The sequence below is a fragment of the Pelodiscus sinensis genome, chromosome 1 (assembly GCF_049634645.1).
Source record: "Pelodiscus sinensis isolate JC-2024 chromosome 1, ASM4963464v1, whole genome shotgun sequence".
In the NCBI taxonomy this organism is placed as follows: Eukaryota; Metazoa; Chordata; order Testudines; family Trionychidae; genus Pelodiscus; species Pelodiscus sinensis.
Genome location: NC_134711.1, coordinates 251,111,475 through 251,127,786, shown reverse-complemented (window position 1 = coordinate 251,127,786; position 16,312 = coordinate 251,111,475). Strand labels below are relative to the sequence as shown.

At 45.8% G+C, this 16,312-nt stretch overlaps 1 protein-coding gene across 6 annotated transcripts in view; it reads right to left on the bottom strand.

The window, feature by feature from the left end:
- Positions 1-16,312, bottom strand: part of UGGT2 (UDP-glucose glycoprotein glucosyltransferase 2) — a 188,636-nt gene that overhangs the window by 147,712 nt on the left and 24,612 nt on the right. For 4 of the 6 annotated variants that reach the window (XM_075918810.1, XM_075918804.1, XM_075918807.1 and 1 more), the window contains 3 exons: positions 10,079-10,175; positions 5,175-5,247; positions 3,318-3,418 (listed from right to left, as the gene is read on the bottom strand). In XM_075918810.1, the coding sequence (XP_075774925.1) occupies positions 3,318-3,418; positions 5,175-5,247; positions 10,079-10,175 (271 nt within the window). Of the gene's footprint in view, positions 1-351; positions 695-3,317; positions 3,419-5,174; positions 5,248-5,941; positions 6,049-10,078; positions 10,176-16,312 lie in introns of those variants that run through there. The other 2 variants (XM_075918808.1, XM_075918809.1) reach the window with 2 other exon arrangements.

The window sequence follows — 16,312 nt, the reverse complement described above, 5'->3', positions numbered from 1 at the left end:
GAGCAGGCCACAACACTGACACCTCCTGCCTCCTCTATGGGTGACTATGCAATGAGAAGCACCACCACCTGGACCTACGAGACTCTGGTTCCAACTCTGACATATATGTGGAATGTGGAGACCACAGGGAAGTGGTAACGTACCACAAAAGTGGCCTTTTTGGCAGGGTGAGATTACCGGGAGGATTCCACCTTGTACAGGAGCTATCCTGGGATCAATGCCAAGGCAAACAGTCCCAACTAAGCAAACGGTGCCGAGGTGAAGGTGACCTCCTCAAGATAGGGGGTTTCCCTCTTGACTGAACCGATCCTAATATTGGTGACGGTGCTGGCCATCCTGACAGGGACTTACTTGGAGACGCCAACCATCCAGATATTAACTCAATGCGGTCCCAGGCTGCCTCATATTTTTTGGGACTGGAAGGCATATCCACATCTCCCATTTGGCTCTAGTGTGACAGAGTCCACTGGTACCGGACTTGATGGAATCAGCTGTGGTGCTAGACTCATGGTGCCAGAAGGGTGGGTTGTTTAAAAGGGTGTTCTGACTCAGAATGCAACCCCTTGGATTTCCAAGCCTTTGAAGTAAGGGACCTGATCCTTTCTCGCCTCTGCTGCTTTTTCTGCACTGGAGAATAGGAGTGGTGCTGTGAAGCGGCCTTTGGTGCAGATGATCACTGGTGCTGAGAGGTCTTCTTCGACTCCTTATGCAGAGCCAGTGCACTTCTCACTGACAATGGTGTGCTTTGCACAGAGGCTGATTGGTCCGGTCCCACGACCTGCAAATAGCAGGGAAGAACATAGAATCCCTGCAGAGAACTATCAACTGCTAACAAATAACTAACTTGAAAGACATAACTATCTACGAACAATAGCTAGGGAACAAACACTTGCCCGAGGCAAGAGAAGCTAGCTCCAATGACTGTCACTGGCGGTAAGAAGTAACTCAGCGAGGGGATAGTTGGCAGGGGGCTATATACCTTGCCATACTGGCGCCACTCTAGGGGTCTCTCCTGCTCATCTATGGGTTCCTGCTAGGGAAAAGTTTTTCAATGACTGTGCACTTGAAATGCACATCAGCAATCACTCGAAGAAGAAGCATAAATTGCTGGTTTGATTAAATTCTAACCAGCCATATATCACCAGTTTGGGAGTGTCTGCCTGGTTTTAACAACCTGACTTGAAATTACTCCCTCAACCTGTGACTCATCTGAGACAGCATGGCAGTGTTGTCCTTATCTGTCATGTACTTAAAGTTGCAAATGCAATCTCTACGTCTAGAACCACAGATTTTTGCCTAATAGTGTTATCTGGTTCATAGATGTTCCTTACTCTTTGACTCCACACTACAGAAATAAAGACTGCTGACTGCTGCCATTTGAGCTCGTTCTCTACCTTTTGACCCCAGCAGGGGAAATCAGACAGTAGGGGAAAAGAGTGAATTGTGCACTATGCACAGGGAAAACACATCTTGAAGAACTCAAGTTACCATTGAGTAGTCCATCCGTCTTCAAGTGCTTCTCACGAAGTGCAATGCACTTTAGGTGTCACAGCTCAATTTCCCAACCTGACACGTTGAGTGTAGAGATTCTGAAGAACTGCCACTGTAACTTCCCAGAGATAAACTGGGTTTCCCTAAGACCCAAAAGAAACTGCTGCCACCACCCAAGTGGGTTAATAACATATAAAATAAACCCTTTTCCAGGGAAGAGGTCTCTTGGGAATCCTCTCCCTAAAGTAAAGCTCTCCCCCCATCTCCAACCTCTGTTTTGCTTGGAGTTGGGAAAACAAACTGAGGAAATCTGCAGAGAACAATGGACTTTGCCTGGGTAACTAGGCACATAAACGTAAGGACACAACAATCAACCAATACTGGTTAATCAAAACAAAGAGAAAAACTCTTTTATTATCAAAACAAAACCACTGTTGCAAGCATAATAAATGACTAGGTATTAGATAGCCATGAAGTGACAGACTCAGGGAAAATCCCTGGGCTGTAATCATTAGTCCCAAAAGAGAAAAACAATTAGTCAGATCAGACGTGATTTCCAAATCCCTAAAGAAGGAGAACAATAAACCCTAATGGACTATCTAAACTTTTCCCAACTTACACATTTCAAGAAGTCCAGTCTTGGAGAGACAACTTGTCTCCCATCTCCCTCAATACCTGGGAGAAACGGCTCTGATCTCAAACAAAAAAGAGAAAGAAAAACTCTTTCCCTGTTTGAAATTCCTATCTGCATTTTTATTGGCTGGCTGCCCGAACCCCCTCCTTAGGTGCATCTCCAGTTGCTTAACCCTTTCCTCACTCTTCAGGTAAGTCAGATTCTCTTTAGCAGCTCCTATTTATAACAAGGTGATTCACAAATAGTGTCTCTGTCAAGGAGGTGGGTATCTGGTTGGGTCCTATGTCACAAAAAACTGCAGAACTGTCTTGCCCAAACAGCCAACAGGAGCTGCTGTGTATTGTCTAGCAAAACTGTGAACAGAGCTCCAAGTTGCTGCTCTGCAAATGTCAGTAACAGGTCCGTCTGTAAAGGAAGCTACCTATGCTGCTTGAGTTCTTATTGAGTGTGCTCTCACTTCAAAGTTCACCTAATAAGAGTATGATGCACCACAAGATCCATTCTGACAGCCTCTCAGTGGAAAATGCCTCTCCTTTAATTTCTTCCAAAAATTATACAAAGTCATGTGACTTTGGAAATGATTTGTCCTTTCCAAATGCAAGGCAAAAGCATTTACATATGTGTCTTCATAGTATATAACCAGGAGTGACTTGTGACCTTTGATGCAGCGCTTAAAGCTGAGTATTTTTAGCATATACTTCTGAAAATGAAGATAACCAAGATTAGGCTGATGGGATGTGTGTGAGCTTACACAGATATAATTCTCCATGCTGGACTGGTAGTTCCAAGAATTAGGGAACCAAACCCATAAAAATATCTCATAACAAATTAACTACAAAATATTAAAATTATTAGCAGAGAGATGTTAAGAAGTCAGTATGAACCCTAAAGCTCCCAAGAGTAGTGAGGAGGAACCAAAGTGACTGCAGACCAGCAGCTCCCTTTTTTTCTCTGGTACATAGCCTAAGGTGGCAGAGGTGCAGGCGTGGACCAGATAGACACTGCTAGGGAAACATCCCCAGGTCGTAGAGTGACTGTGAAACCTGAAGTCCAGCATACAGGGACACACACTTGAAGAAGAAAAGCAGTTTTTGTTATAGCTTTTATAATCACCAACTCAGCAAAGAAGAATTAAACAAAATAAGAGTAAACGCACAAACCAACAAACAAGCACAGCATACCAAATACATACCTTGTAACTCCCAAACTTTCAGAGGTTCCAAGTTATTAGCACTTTCAATTAGGTGTTTTCTGAACTCCTTCAGATTATCTTTAAGGTCAGGATACATTTGTCTAAACCAAAACATTTTAAAAAAATCAAATTACCTCCCTCCGTCACTTACAAAACTATTTATGGCTTCATCATGGTTTGATATTTAAGGTAACAAACAAGAATTTAATACTTCTAATTCACTTCTATAAACAGAGATTAGGATTTATGAATGTGGTTACAATTTCAGGGACTCATCTTGAAAATACTAACTATGAACAGCTTCCATTTATGATTTCAAGGAGAATGGCAATTACTCAGTAATTCTCTAAGTCAGATCCTAAATAAGTCGATGAGTTATTTAACCAATACATTTCTAGCAACTAGACAATGATGTTGTCTATGAAATTAACTTTGTACCAAGTGGAGTTACATAAGAATTGTATTTTGCATATGTCCTTAAACTATTTTCACCATAATCACCTACCAAACTGTATTACATATAAGAAGTTCACACACTTTGTTGCTTCTGCAGGCTGATCTTATTTCATATACCAGAGGTCCCTTGAATCCTTCCATTCATCCCCAGAATCTCCCTATGTGCTAGCCTTCTATTGTCCTTTAATTCAAGGGCTCTCTGCAACATCCCCACCCATGACAGGACCTTTGTGTGTTCTCCATTCCTCCCCTACATACCAAGGTGCCTCATTTTCCCATTCATATAGAGGGCTCTGTGTGCCTCCCATTTCCTCTTTCTGCCCCACCCCTGAATGCTGTTCAGAAAGGCTGGCTGTGGGAGCCATGTGCCTCTTTTGTGTGCCGCCATGGGAAGGTGAGCAGAGTCTTCACATACTGCCCTGCTCAGCACAATCTCACAGGTCCCATTGGCCAAAGGTGTCGGTAATGAAGGTGGTGCTGTGAAATTCTACAGTGACTGCCTTTGAGTGGTGGATGGAAGGCCAAAATAGTGGCCAAGTGGACTTGCCATCAAATAGATCTTTCTCCCAAAAAGTACAGCCTTTGGCTTCATTTTTTTTAGATGAACTACTGACCTGGCCCTGTCTGCCCTTTTCATTAACAGTGGACATGACCAGTGTTGCCACTGAAAGGAATGCATACAGAGTTATGAAGCTTTCTGCAGGGAAGTAATGCCTCTTTTCTGCCTTCTTAGAAAAGGCAGGGATCTTTCACAGTGATTTGGCAATCTTAGGGACTCCTGAGTGGATAAGCTGCATGACCTGGGCTGGTGTGGAGGAGGAGATCACACTGAAGATTTGTCAGACTCCTCCACAACCTCTTCAATTGTTAAGTTCAAGTTGGCAGACACCCTGTTAAGGAAGGCCTAGTGTTCCTTGAAGTTGTTCAGGGGGGTTGCAGGGAGCAGGATGGGAAATAAGCATAGGTGCTGGAACTAGAGGTGCTGGATTTACAGTCTGGTTCAATGGCTCTCAGCACTCCCACTATACAAACTGTTCCAGCATCACTAGAAACATTTTCTTTATTTTAATTTCTGCCTTACTTTAGGAAAATCAGTTGATTCTGTCTACATTCTAAGAGTATCAATCCAACTACATTTTCTGTTAAAAAGTTTGGTTATATACATATGCCAAGAATATCAAAATGTTATATTTAATAATCTGAAATGAGAATAAATAATTTATAAATACAGTTAAACAGGGAAGTACACAAACACACAAAATTAAACTAGTATTTTAGATAATATTAGGTCAACACATTGCCACAATACATTTTCACATCATATGTCTGGACTTTTATTTTAAGAACAAAAACAACTATTTGACAACTGAAGAAATGTAATTGTAAATTAAATTAACTCACTTCAATTTGCCAAAGAGAAACCCTTGGATTTCACTTGCCTCGTCATCTTCCTTTTCCGTTGTGTCATTTGTGGCTGAACACACAGACCACACATAAAACACAAAACAAAAAAATTACCAGTACATTTTATTTCCCAAAATTATAAAACTGTTAAAGAACATCCTGCCATTACAATTATACAAACTAAATGTATACTTCTCAAATGTGATTCCAATTTGCAGATTATTATTTTGGCTTTAGAATAGCTCTTTAGAGGTTATGTGATCCTATAGTTTTATTTTATTTTTTAAAATAATTAGAGAAGTGTTTACTGTTTAAATAAAATTTTTTAAAAAATATATGCTAGACAGTGCAGCTAACAGTTTCACTTCTTAAAATGACTTTTTCTCAATTTGATCAAATGGTAACCATTGTGGATAATCAAATATTATTGGGTTCTATTTTTCAAATAAAGTATGAATTTAAATTCATAAAATAAGAGATGAGCAGTATTGGTTTTGAACCCTGCCAGCTTCCACATACAACTCCAAATACTGTACCTTCATCCTCTCTTGCTACACAATTTCCTTTCCCAGATAAGGACAAACGCTTTAATTACATGCTAATAATTGTACATTGCCATTCTTAGGCCTGATGTACTCTACAAAAGCTACCCTATGTCAGGAACAGAACTTGGGCAATCTGACCTAGTGGTTAGAGATGGATTCAGGAGATAGGAGCCAGAGCCATGGAACAAATGTAAGATTCAGAAAGAACTAGTTACTCACCCTATGCAATAATGATGGTTCTTCAAGATGCATGTCCCTGTCTGGGTGATCCACTCAGGTCTCAGAGCATCCACGCACTGCTGATCGGAGGTTTTTGGTGAGCAGTGCCCCTCGCACCGTGCCTGCACACTCCGTGTCTTGCGCTCCTGTCATTCGTTGAGTGCACGAGCAGTGCGAGCCTCCCTCTGTTCCTTTTCTACCTGAAGTCCATTAAAGAGCTCCAAGCAGAGGGGAGGAAGGGAGGATAGCAGAGCACCCACAGGAACACACATCTCAAAGAACCATCGTTACTGCATAACAGGGTAACTACTACTTCTCCATCGAGTGATGTCCCTGTGGGTGCTCTACTCAGGTGACTTAGCAGCAGTACTGCCAGACGGCGGTGGGCACTGGAGTCATTTATGTAGGGGAAGGAAGGACCGCATCTACCAAAGATGTGGCGGGTATGGGTCCTTTCTGTAGGGTGTAATATTGTGTGAAGGTGTGATGGAAGGACCATGTAGCTGCTCTACAAAAGTCCACCAATGGTACGTTATGTAGGAAGGCCATTGTTGTGGCCAACGTACATGTTAAGTGAGCCCTGATAATCTGTGGTGGTTGCTTCCCAAAAAGTTCATAAACTGTGTATATGCAGCAGGCAATCCATTTGGATATACGTTGCGATGAGACGGCTGTTCCCCTATGTGACCCGGACCAAGAGATGAAGAGCCTATCCGACTTTCCGGTTTCTTTAGTTCTATGTAAAGTATAACGCAATAATTCGTCTTGCATCCTCTTTGGAGAAGGTATGTAGTTTAGGAAAATACGAAGATAAGTGTATGAGTTCGTTTAGGTGGAAGTCGGATATGACCTTGGGAAGGAACTTAGGGTAAGGCCTGAGTATAACTTTACCTTTTGTAAACGTAGTGAAAGGTGGATCGGCCATGAGGACTGCAATTTTGTCTACATGTCTTGCTGATGTTATTGCCACTATGAAGGCCACCTTCATGGACAGGTATTGTGGTGATGTAGTGGCTAATGGTTCAAAGGGTGGCCTGGTGAGCATGTCAAGAACAAGGTTCAAGTCCCAAGGTGGCACCGGGGGGTGCAGGTTTGGGCATGAATGAACCCAATATGAATGCCAGGAAGCCACTGATCCTGATAGGGATGAATGGCATGATGAAAATCTACACCTCTGCCTGTTACCGTAGTTAGTTTGTGGTGACAATAGCATAGGAGAATGGGGAGCCCTTTCTGGCATGTGCCTGTGCACATTTGCGTGAGACAACACTGGCGAGTGCAGTAAACAGGTTCCTGGTCCCAGAAGTGTACTCAGCTGTGGGGATTTTTTGCAAATGATGCATCTTATGTGACGCTTTCTTATGCTCCAGTGCTGGAGTGCATTCAGGTTCAGGCTGCAGGGACGGCTTGTTCAGGCAGAATAGGGGTGCCTGTGTGGGCTGGCAGAGGTGGCATATGCGGCTTTGTCAGTGCTGTTGCCTTAGAGGCACCAGCCGGTGCTGAGTGCTTAAGCTCTGACTCAGTTCTCCTGGCTGATGTCGTCTTGTGTTTCTCCATGGTGCCAGAGACTGATGGCATTAGGGAATGGGAGGCTCAGGACAGCGCTGGTAATGCTGTGTCTCCTCAGACTTACTCCTGATGGTTGTAGGGATTTCTCCCAGAGGAGGTTTTTGCGATCTTTTCTGGCCCTGGCTGTCATATTTAGACAATGCGGGCACTTATGTGCTGCATGAGTCTCTCCCATCAGAAAAGAAGAGCACTGCTCTGACTCCATCTTTAGTTGAGGACAGTAGAAAAGGAACTGAGGGAGCCTCGCGCCGCACACACACTCAATGAACAGCAGGAGCATGAGAGACAGAGTGCGCAGGCACAGCACGAGGGGCACTGCTCCCCAAAAACCTCCAATAAGCGGCGCGGGGACACACAGAAACCTGAGTGGAGCATCCACAGGGATGCCACTTGATGGAGAACAAGGAATCAAACCAAGGATCAGACCAGAGCCAGGACTCAATAACAAGAATCAGAGTCAGAAGCTGGGCAATGGAGAAGGGCTGGAAAAAGACAAGAACAAATTGAAACTAGACAGGAACAACCTGAGAGCAAGGCCAGATACAAGGCAGACACAGTTGCAGATGTTAGTGTTGAGCAGCAAGTGGCCTGCTCCTTTGTGCTGAGCTTACATGCAGGTTTATGGGCACTTTTCAGCCAATCAGTTCAGCTAGGCTTAGCTCCTGGCTCAACTGAAGGAAATCAGTCCTATGGCTTCTTACACCCAGTCCTGAGAAAAGGTATTAGCAGTAGACTTAGCTGTACATAGCATAGTAACTCCTCGCTTAGCGTTGTAGTTAAGTTCCTGAAAAGTGCTACTTTGAGCAAAAGGATGTTAAGTGAATCCTATTTCCCTGTAGAAATTAATGGGGTGAGGGGTAGGTTCCAGAGAATTTTTTTCAACTGAAAAATGAGAGTATGTGTGTATATATATACACACACACACACACACACACACACACACACACACACACACACACACACACACACACACACACACACACACACAATGAGTTTTAAACAATGTAATACTGTACACAGAAATGATGTTTGTGAAGCTTGATTGAGGTTGTGGAGTCAGAGGGTAGAGTATTTCTCAACTAGTGTCTTGCTACTAAATGATAAACTAGCACTCAGCTGAGCTCTCAAGGGTTAGCACATTGTTGTTAATATAGCCTCCCACTCTATCAGGCAGCATGTACTGAGGTAGGAGGAAAGAAATACAACAGACACATGGCTGTGGCTGTGGCTGTAAACACTTCCACGTAGAAACTGAACATGATGTGTTATTGTTTTATGAAGATATACATAATAAATTGCTACTCTTGGATTTTGACTTCTATGCAACGTTTGAGGGATCTCTCTAAGTCTAAAGTACTAAAGTCATTTGTTTCAACTGTATGTGTCTTATTTCAGTCTCTGAAAGTGAATGTGCTTCAACAGGCAAATTTTTTCCCATCAAGGAAGTGAAATTATTTTCATATGTATAAAAACCTAGTACCTAGACAATGTTACTAGACACTTTAGAGATAACTTAACAGATAGAGACAGAATACTAAAATTATTAAGAAGATTAAAGAACCTTCAATTTACAGGGGAAGAAGGAATATGGGCTTTGGATGATGTATATCTTCAGAGAACAATAGCTACTAGTAAATAACTTCCTAGCCTTAAATATTTTCGTCTATAAAACATGGGTACAGAGTTCTAAGTTAATCTCAACGCCTGAGACTACTTTTAACATATCCTGTAAAAATTAACTATACAGGCAGTCCCCGGGTTACGTACAAGATAGGGACTGTAGGTTTGTTCTTAAGTTGAATTTGTATGTAAGTCGGAACTGGTACATATTGTAGGGGAAACTCTAGCCAAACATTTTTTTTAGTTTTGGATAGCATAGGGAAAGGTTAACTCCCCTCTAATGTTTGTTTTGCTGTCTGTTCCCCTGTTCAGAAGATTTCACATCTATTTCTGTCCCTGTGACAAACTCAGGACTAAAGGAGTAACTCATCAAATACCAAACAGCTCTGCACCATGCTTTGAGCTAATAGCTTTATTTCCACACACCACCCAGGGTTCTAGGAGGAGGGTCCTTTTTTTGCTAACACAATGAGGCCAGCACTTTGTTTGTTTTGGTGGAGTCTTTGTTTGCCCAGGGAGCCCAGCATGTATAGGGGGAGGAGGGGCGGAGAGGCTGCTTTTGTCTGCTGTTCGGCAGGCTGTTGCTCAGGGGAGGGGGCAGCCTGTTGCTGGCAGGGAGGTGGGGGGGGGGCAGCGGGCGTGGGGAGGCACTTTTCCTCTGCCCGGCAGCTCTGCGGGACCCCAGTCGGAGCCAGCCCGAGGAGGAGGAGGATCCTAGGACCCAGGTGAGCGAGCCCCGGGAATCCTGCTGCGCATGTGCGGGAGTTGCCTCACCCCGTTCGTATCTAGGGATCCAACGTAAGTCGGATCCACGTAAGTCGGGGACTGCCTGTATATGTCAACAAAATGTAAATATACTCAGAGCATTATTATTCTCACAATTCAAGATGTTGTCAAATATTTTGAAATATTTTCTCCAATAACACAATACACAGAACAAAAATATACCTTTAATCTGAATGTCATCCACTGCTTTGTATTCTGTACTCTTTATAGCTAGTTCCACACCATATCCAGACAAATACATTTTCCTGGAGCTTGGTTTCTGTTTGAACATATTTTAACAAGTGAAAATTATAACTTTAAAAGTGTCCTTAATAGGAAATGAACATAATCTAACACAATCAAGTTAAAAATATCTTGAACAAGTTGTTACTTAATATAAAAAAACATTTACTTACCTCTCCTAACTGTTGTTCTTTGAGATGTGTTGCTCAAATCCATTCTATGTGGGTGCATGCATGCTGCGTGCATGCATCGTTGGAAAATTTTTCTCTTAGCACTACCCGCTGGGCCAGCAGGGGAGCCCCCTGGAGTGGTGCCGCTATATTGGCTCAAATACACCCCCGCTGGCCAGCGTTCTCTCTAAGCTTCACAAAGCCTTGAGCCTCTGACTGGGCTGGGCTGATGAATTATTACCTGTGAAGCTGTGCTGCGGCGCAGCTTAGAGGAAACACACTGCTGCTGGCCCTCCACCCCCTCAGTTCCTTCTTACCGAACTACTCCAATAAAGGGGAGACAGATGGGATTTGAAATGGACATAAGCAACACATCTTGAAGAACAATTGTTACGAGAGGTAAGTAACTGTTTCTTCTTCAAGTGACTGCTCATGTCCATTCCATGTAGCTGACTCAAAAGCAGAAACCAAGGAGGAGGGGTTGGAGTCCTAACCTTCCATGGAGCAGAGAACTTCCCTACTGAGAGCACACCCTCCCTAGCCTCGTGAACCAGCGCAGAATGGTTGGCAAAGCTGTGGACCAAGGACAAGATGGCTGCCATGCAGATGTCCAGGATAAACACCTGAGCCGCAAAGGCTGTGGAGAGAGGCCTGGGCCCTGGTGGACTGGGCCATCAAAGTAGGGCCCGGCACCCTGGCCAAATCATAGAATGCTTGGATACAGGAAGTGATCTACAAAGAAATCCCTTGAGCAGAGACCAGCTGGCCCTTCAGCCTCTCAGCAATTGCCACAAATAACTGTGGGGATTTATGAAAGGTTTTCATTCTATCTAAATAAAAGGCTAAGGCCCTCCTAACAGCCAATGCATGTAAGCCCTGTTTTTTTTATCAGAGGCATGAGGCTTGGGGTAAAACATGGGAAGGAAAATATCCTGGGAAACATGAAACTGAGACACTATCTTGGGCCAAATGAGGGCAGAGCTGGACCTTATCCTTAAAAAAGACAGTGTAAGGGGGATCTGACGTTAGCACCCTGAGCTCTGACCCCCATCTGGCGGAGGTGATAGCCACCAGGAATGACACCTTCTAGGAGAGGTGAAGTAGAGAATACATCTCCATAGGTTCAGAGAGGGCCCAGTAAGCTTGGTAAGACTAAGCTGAAGTCCCATGGAGGAACGGGTTGCCATAAATGTGGGTAAAGCCTTCTCTAGCCCCTCAGTAACTGTTGGACCATGGGGTCTGCGAAAAGCCTCTTACCCTGGGAGCCTGAGTGAAAAGCGGAGATAGCCACTCGGTGGACCCTGATGGAAGAGGAGGACAACCCCTGAATTCTTAGATCAAGGAGGTAGTCCAGGACCAATGGGACTGGGGCGTCCATGGGAGACATTCTCTGCTGAGTAGCCCAAATAGCGAATCACTTCAATTTAGCCAGATATGTGGCTCTAGTGGAAGTCTTCCTACTCCCTAGTAAGACCTCCTGCACCTATTCTGAACACTAAAGCTCCAGGGCTGTCAATCATGGAGCTTTCAAGCCATGAGGAGCAGGAACTGCAGGTTTGGATAATGGAGCTTGCTGAAATCCTGCATTATCACATCCAGGAACAAAGGAAGGGCTATCGGCCTCTCGAGAGAGAGGCTGAGGAGTGACGTGAACCAGTGCTGCTTCGGTCACGTTGCTGCTATGACGATGAGGGAGGCTCCAAACTCCTGTGCCTTCAGGGTCACTGTGTACCGAGGAAACAGGAGGAATGAGTAATGCAGGCCCCTAGGCCAATGAGTGAGGAGGCATCCCCCAAAGACCCTCAACCAATCCCCATGAAGGAGCAGAATCAGGGACACGTACTGTTCTGGCAGGTGGAGAACAGATCCAGATGGGGAAAACCCTCACCTGTGAAAGATTTGGAGGGCAACATCTGCCCTGACAGACAACTCGTGACTCACAAATGGCCTGCTCAGCTGGTCCATAAGAGCTACTGGGCAAATGTTCTATTGAAGCCACAGGGAAGGGGAACAAGTACTACCATGCCTGTTTATGTAGAAGACCACTGTCGTATTGTTGGACAGGATAAGGATACGCCTGCCCAAGAGCAGGGAAAAATGTCTGATACCTGAGACAGACTGCCCACAGCTCCCAAACGTGTACGTGTAGGAAGAGTTCCTCCCAGGACCACATACCTTGTGTCCTCATGTCTCTGATATGAGCTCCTCATCTGGTGTCAGATCTATCCATCACCAGCTGGAGGGACAGCAGAGGCCAGGAGAATGGGACTCTTATATAGACCACTTCCTCCTGGAGCCATGAGTCCAAGGAGCAGAGGACTCTAGGAGGAACTGTCACCATCCTGTCCCACAGGTGGGAAGACGGGTTGTGCACCTGAGTCAGCCACAGCTGTAATAGATGAAAGCGAAGCCTGGCATGCTGCACCATGTATGTACAGGCAGCCATGAGCCTGACAAATCGCATGCATTCCTATTGGGAAAGGAACATCTCTGGGGGTCAGGAGTTTTAATTCTTAAGGATTTTAGCACATCTTGTGAGTCTTTGAGCCTGTGCAGATGGTGATTGGTCTACTCCGATAAAATTCCAGGACCCTCAAAAGGAAGGTCCTGGATTGTAGTCTGGAGCTCAGGCAGCACCCCAGATACCTATAGCCACGAGCTGCAGCAGAGCACCAGGCCCATGGCCACAGTGTGGGCAGCTGCATCTGCCGAATCCAGGGCTGCTTGTAGGGCTACCCTAGAAATGATTCTACCCTCATCCAAAAGGGACTTAAATTAGGAGCAGGAATCCTGAGGGACGAGCACCGTTAAACGTGACCATGGCAGCCCAGGTATTGTAGGCATAGTGACTTAGGAACACCTGGTAGTTCATTATGCAGAACTAGAAGGTCCATTTTCTTCACCTCGTTTTTGTGGGTCGGGCTTGGCTGACCCTGCCTCTCACAGTGGTGTGTGACCTGGACCACTAAGGACCCCAGCGAAGGATGAGAAGTGTTCATTACCCTCCCAGGGCACAAAATAAAACCTCTTGACTTTCTTTACATTTAATATGATGGGGACTAATTTAGTTACAACTAATCAGGAAATAGATCTTGGAGTCATCGTGGATAGTTCTCTGAAGACATCCACGCAGTGTGCACCAGCAGTCAAAAAAGCAAACAGGATGTTAGGAATCATTAAAAAAGGGATAGAGAAGATCTCACTGCCCTTCTATAATCTATGGTATGCCCACATCTTTAATACTACGTATGGATGTGGTCTCCTCATCTCAGAAAAAATATACTGGCATTAGAAAAGGTTCAGAGAAGGGCAACTAGGATGATTAGGGGTTTGGAACGGGTCCCATATGAAGAGAGATTAAAGAGACACGCACATTTCAGCTTGGAAAAGAGGAGACTAAGGGGAGGTATGATAGAGGTATATAAAATCATGAGTAGTGTGGAGAAAGTGAATAAGGAAAAGTTATTTACTTGTTCCCATTATGTAAGAACTAGGGGCCACCAAATGAAACTAATGGGTAGCAGGTTTAAAACAAATTAAATGAAGTTCTTCTTCACACAGTGCATAGTCAACCTGTGGAACTCCTTGCCTGAGGAGGTTGTGAAGGCTAGGACTATAACAGAGTTTAAAAGACAACTACATAAATCCATGGAGGTTAAGTCCATTAATGGCTATTAGCCAGTATGGGTAAGGAATGGTGTCCCTAGCTTCTGTTTGTCAGAGGGTGGAGGTGGATGGCAGTAGAGACATCACTTGATCATTAGCTGTTCGGTTCACTCCCTCTGGGATACCTGGCATTGGCCACTGTTGGCAGACAGGACACTGGGCAGGATGGACCTTTGGTCTGACCCATTATGGCTATTCTTATGTTCTTATGTTGTCTGCAGGCAGGATAGAGGCCAGGGTTTGCTAGAGTGACTTAGTGATCTTTATTCAACACCACTCTGGTAGATGTGCCAGCATTAAGGATGTCGACGGTCAGGTCTGAGTCCTCCAACAACTTCTCAACCTGAACCCCTAAACTTTGGACCAGGAACTTGAGAAGGCCCTGGTGTGACCTCAAGTCCATAGAGAGCATCAACGGGATATCCCCCAAGGCCTCATCTGAGGAGGAGGAAGATGTCCTTTTCAGGATGACCTCCTCCAGGTCCTGGTGATGGGAGAAGCCCTGCAAGGCTACCAATAGGGCCATGGTTGATGGCTGAGCTAGGCATGCCACACCTTCTTCAGTAGCCCTGGCTGAAACAGACCTCAGGCCCTGCGAACACCCCAACATAGGGGAGCAGGGCATTGGAGTTGCCAACGGGGGAGCCCTGGGTCCTGAATAGACCGACTCCAGTCTGGAAGGTCCCGCACCCTAGGCCTAATGGTAAGCCCAGGGGGTCCAGAATGGCCACTGGACAGGGGCCTGTCACTCAGGTGGCCAGGCAGGCTGCACCGGCTGGACAGGAGCAGGCTGAGGTGGTCAAGACAGCTGCACAGAAGCACTCTGGTGCTAGGAGAGATGCCCGGAGTACAAGTGGTGCCAAGACCTGGACCTGGAGGCACATGTCGAAGAGAATACCAACTAGGACTCCGAGTTGGTGGAGTAATCGGAGGCTGACCAGGGAGGTGGTGCAGCCGTGGAGACCGGGGACCGGTGAGTGCTTGGACAAAGATTTAGGCTTCCCGTGATGCCCCAAGGAGGACATGGAATTATGGGGCTTGGTGCTGGGGTTCTGTGCATCATAGCCAGGTGCACAGAGTGAGCCAAGACCGAGGACGGTGCCAGGCCTACAACTGGAGCTGGTGCTGGCACCAGGCCCACTGCTGGTCCCAGAGGAGACCGATGGTGTCCCCTCAGGGCCGGTGCTGAAGGCCATAGTGCCAGGGTAGCAGTATGGGGCAGCCTTGAGTCCCAATCCCTTGTGGAATCAGAGGCAAAAGCCGGGGACTAAGTGAGTTCAATGAGGTCTCTAAGTGCCTCAAAAGTGTCTGGAGTCATTGGCTTCACCTCTGCAAGGTCCTCCCCTGGGCTGGGATCACAGTATGGGATGAGCTGATGCTGACTAAGGATGTTAAATATCAGTTAACTGAAAAGTCTAGTAACCTCAAGAATTCTTACCTGTTAGTCAACTATTCTATAGTCCCCGGGGGCGAGGCTTGCACCCTGAGACGTTACACTGCTGACTCTGTATCAGAGGCAGGAGGCAGAACGCCAGGCAGGTGCTGGTCTGCAAGGGGAGCCAGTCCGCCTGTCACCCTGGGCTGCTACCTCTGATACAGAGGCAGCAGTGCAGAGTAGCAGCAGCCCCTGTCTAAGGGGGAACTGAGCTCCCAGACTCGGTACAAGTTGGACCTGAACTGGGCTACCTGTCCACCCACTCCTAATACAGTTTAAATGCAGAGCCGCAGTAGGGGTAGGTCCCAGGTCCATTGTAAGCCAGGACTGAGCCAGGTTGCTGCCAAGCCTGCTAAACAATTACTGGCAAGGGGAGGGCGGGAAATGCGTGTAGTCTATAGCATTAGCCTATAAATTTTGGCTTATTGGTTAATCAGTTAGTCGACTACACTGTCACATCCCTAATTCTGACCCAACACAGGAACCCTAGGTATCGATCTTCCCCACGCCAAGTGCCCCAACTGAGGGCGTACTTTCGGCATATGCCTCAACAGAGCCCTGCCTCTGCTAGGTCTTTGCTTCTTCTGAGGCACAGGAGACTGTGATCAGTGCCAAGGTCTACACAGCGCTGGAGAGGCATACGACTGACTGGGTGCCTCACGCACTGGAGCTGGAGTACTCTATGTCACCGGTGATGAGTCCAACGCTGATGCCAGATGAAAAGCAGTCTCCATGAGAAGAATCTTCATGTGGGACTCCCTCTCAAGCTTGGACTACGGCTTGAAGCTCCTGCAGACCTTACAGGAGTAGGAAAGGTGAGCCTCACCAAGGAACTTTAAACAGGATTGGGAGGATCTCTGCAGGGCATGGACTTCTGACACTTCACATAGGACTTGAAGCCTT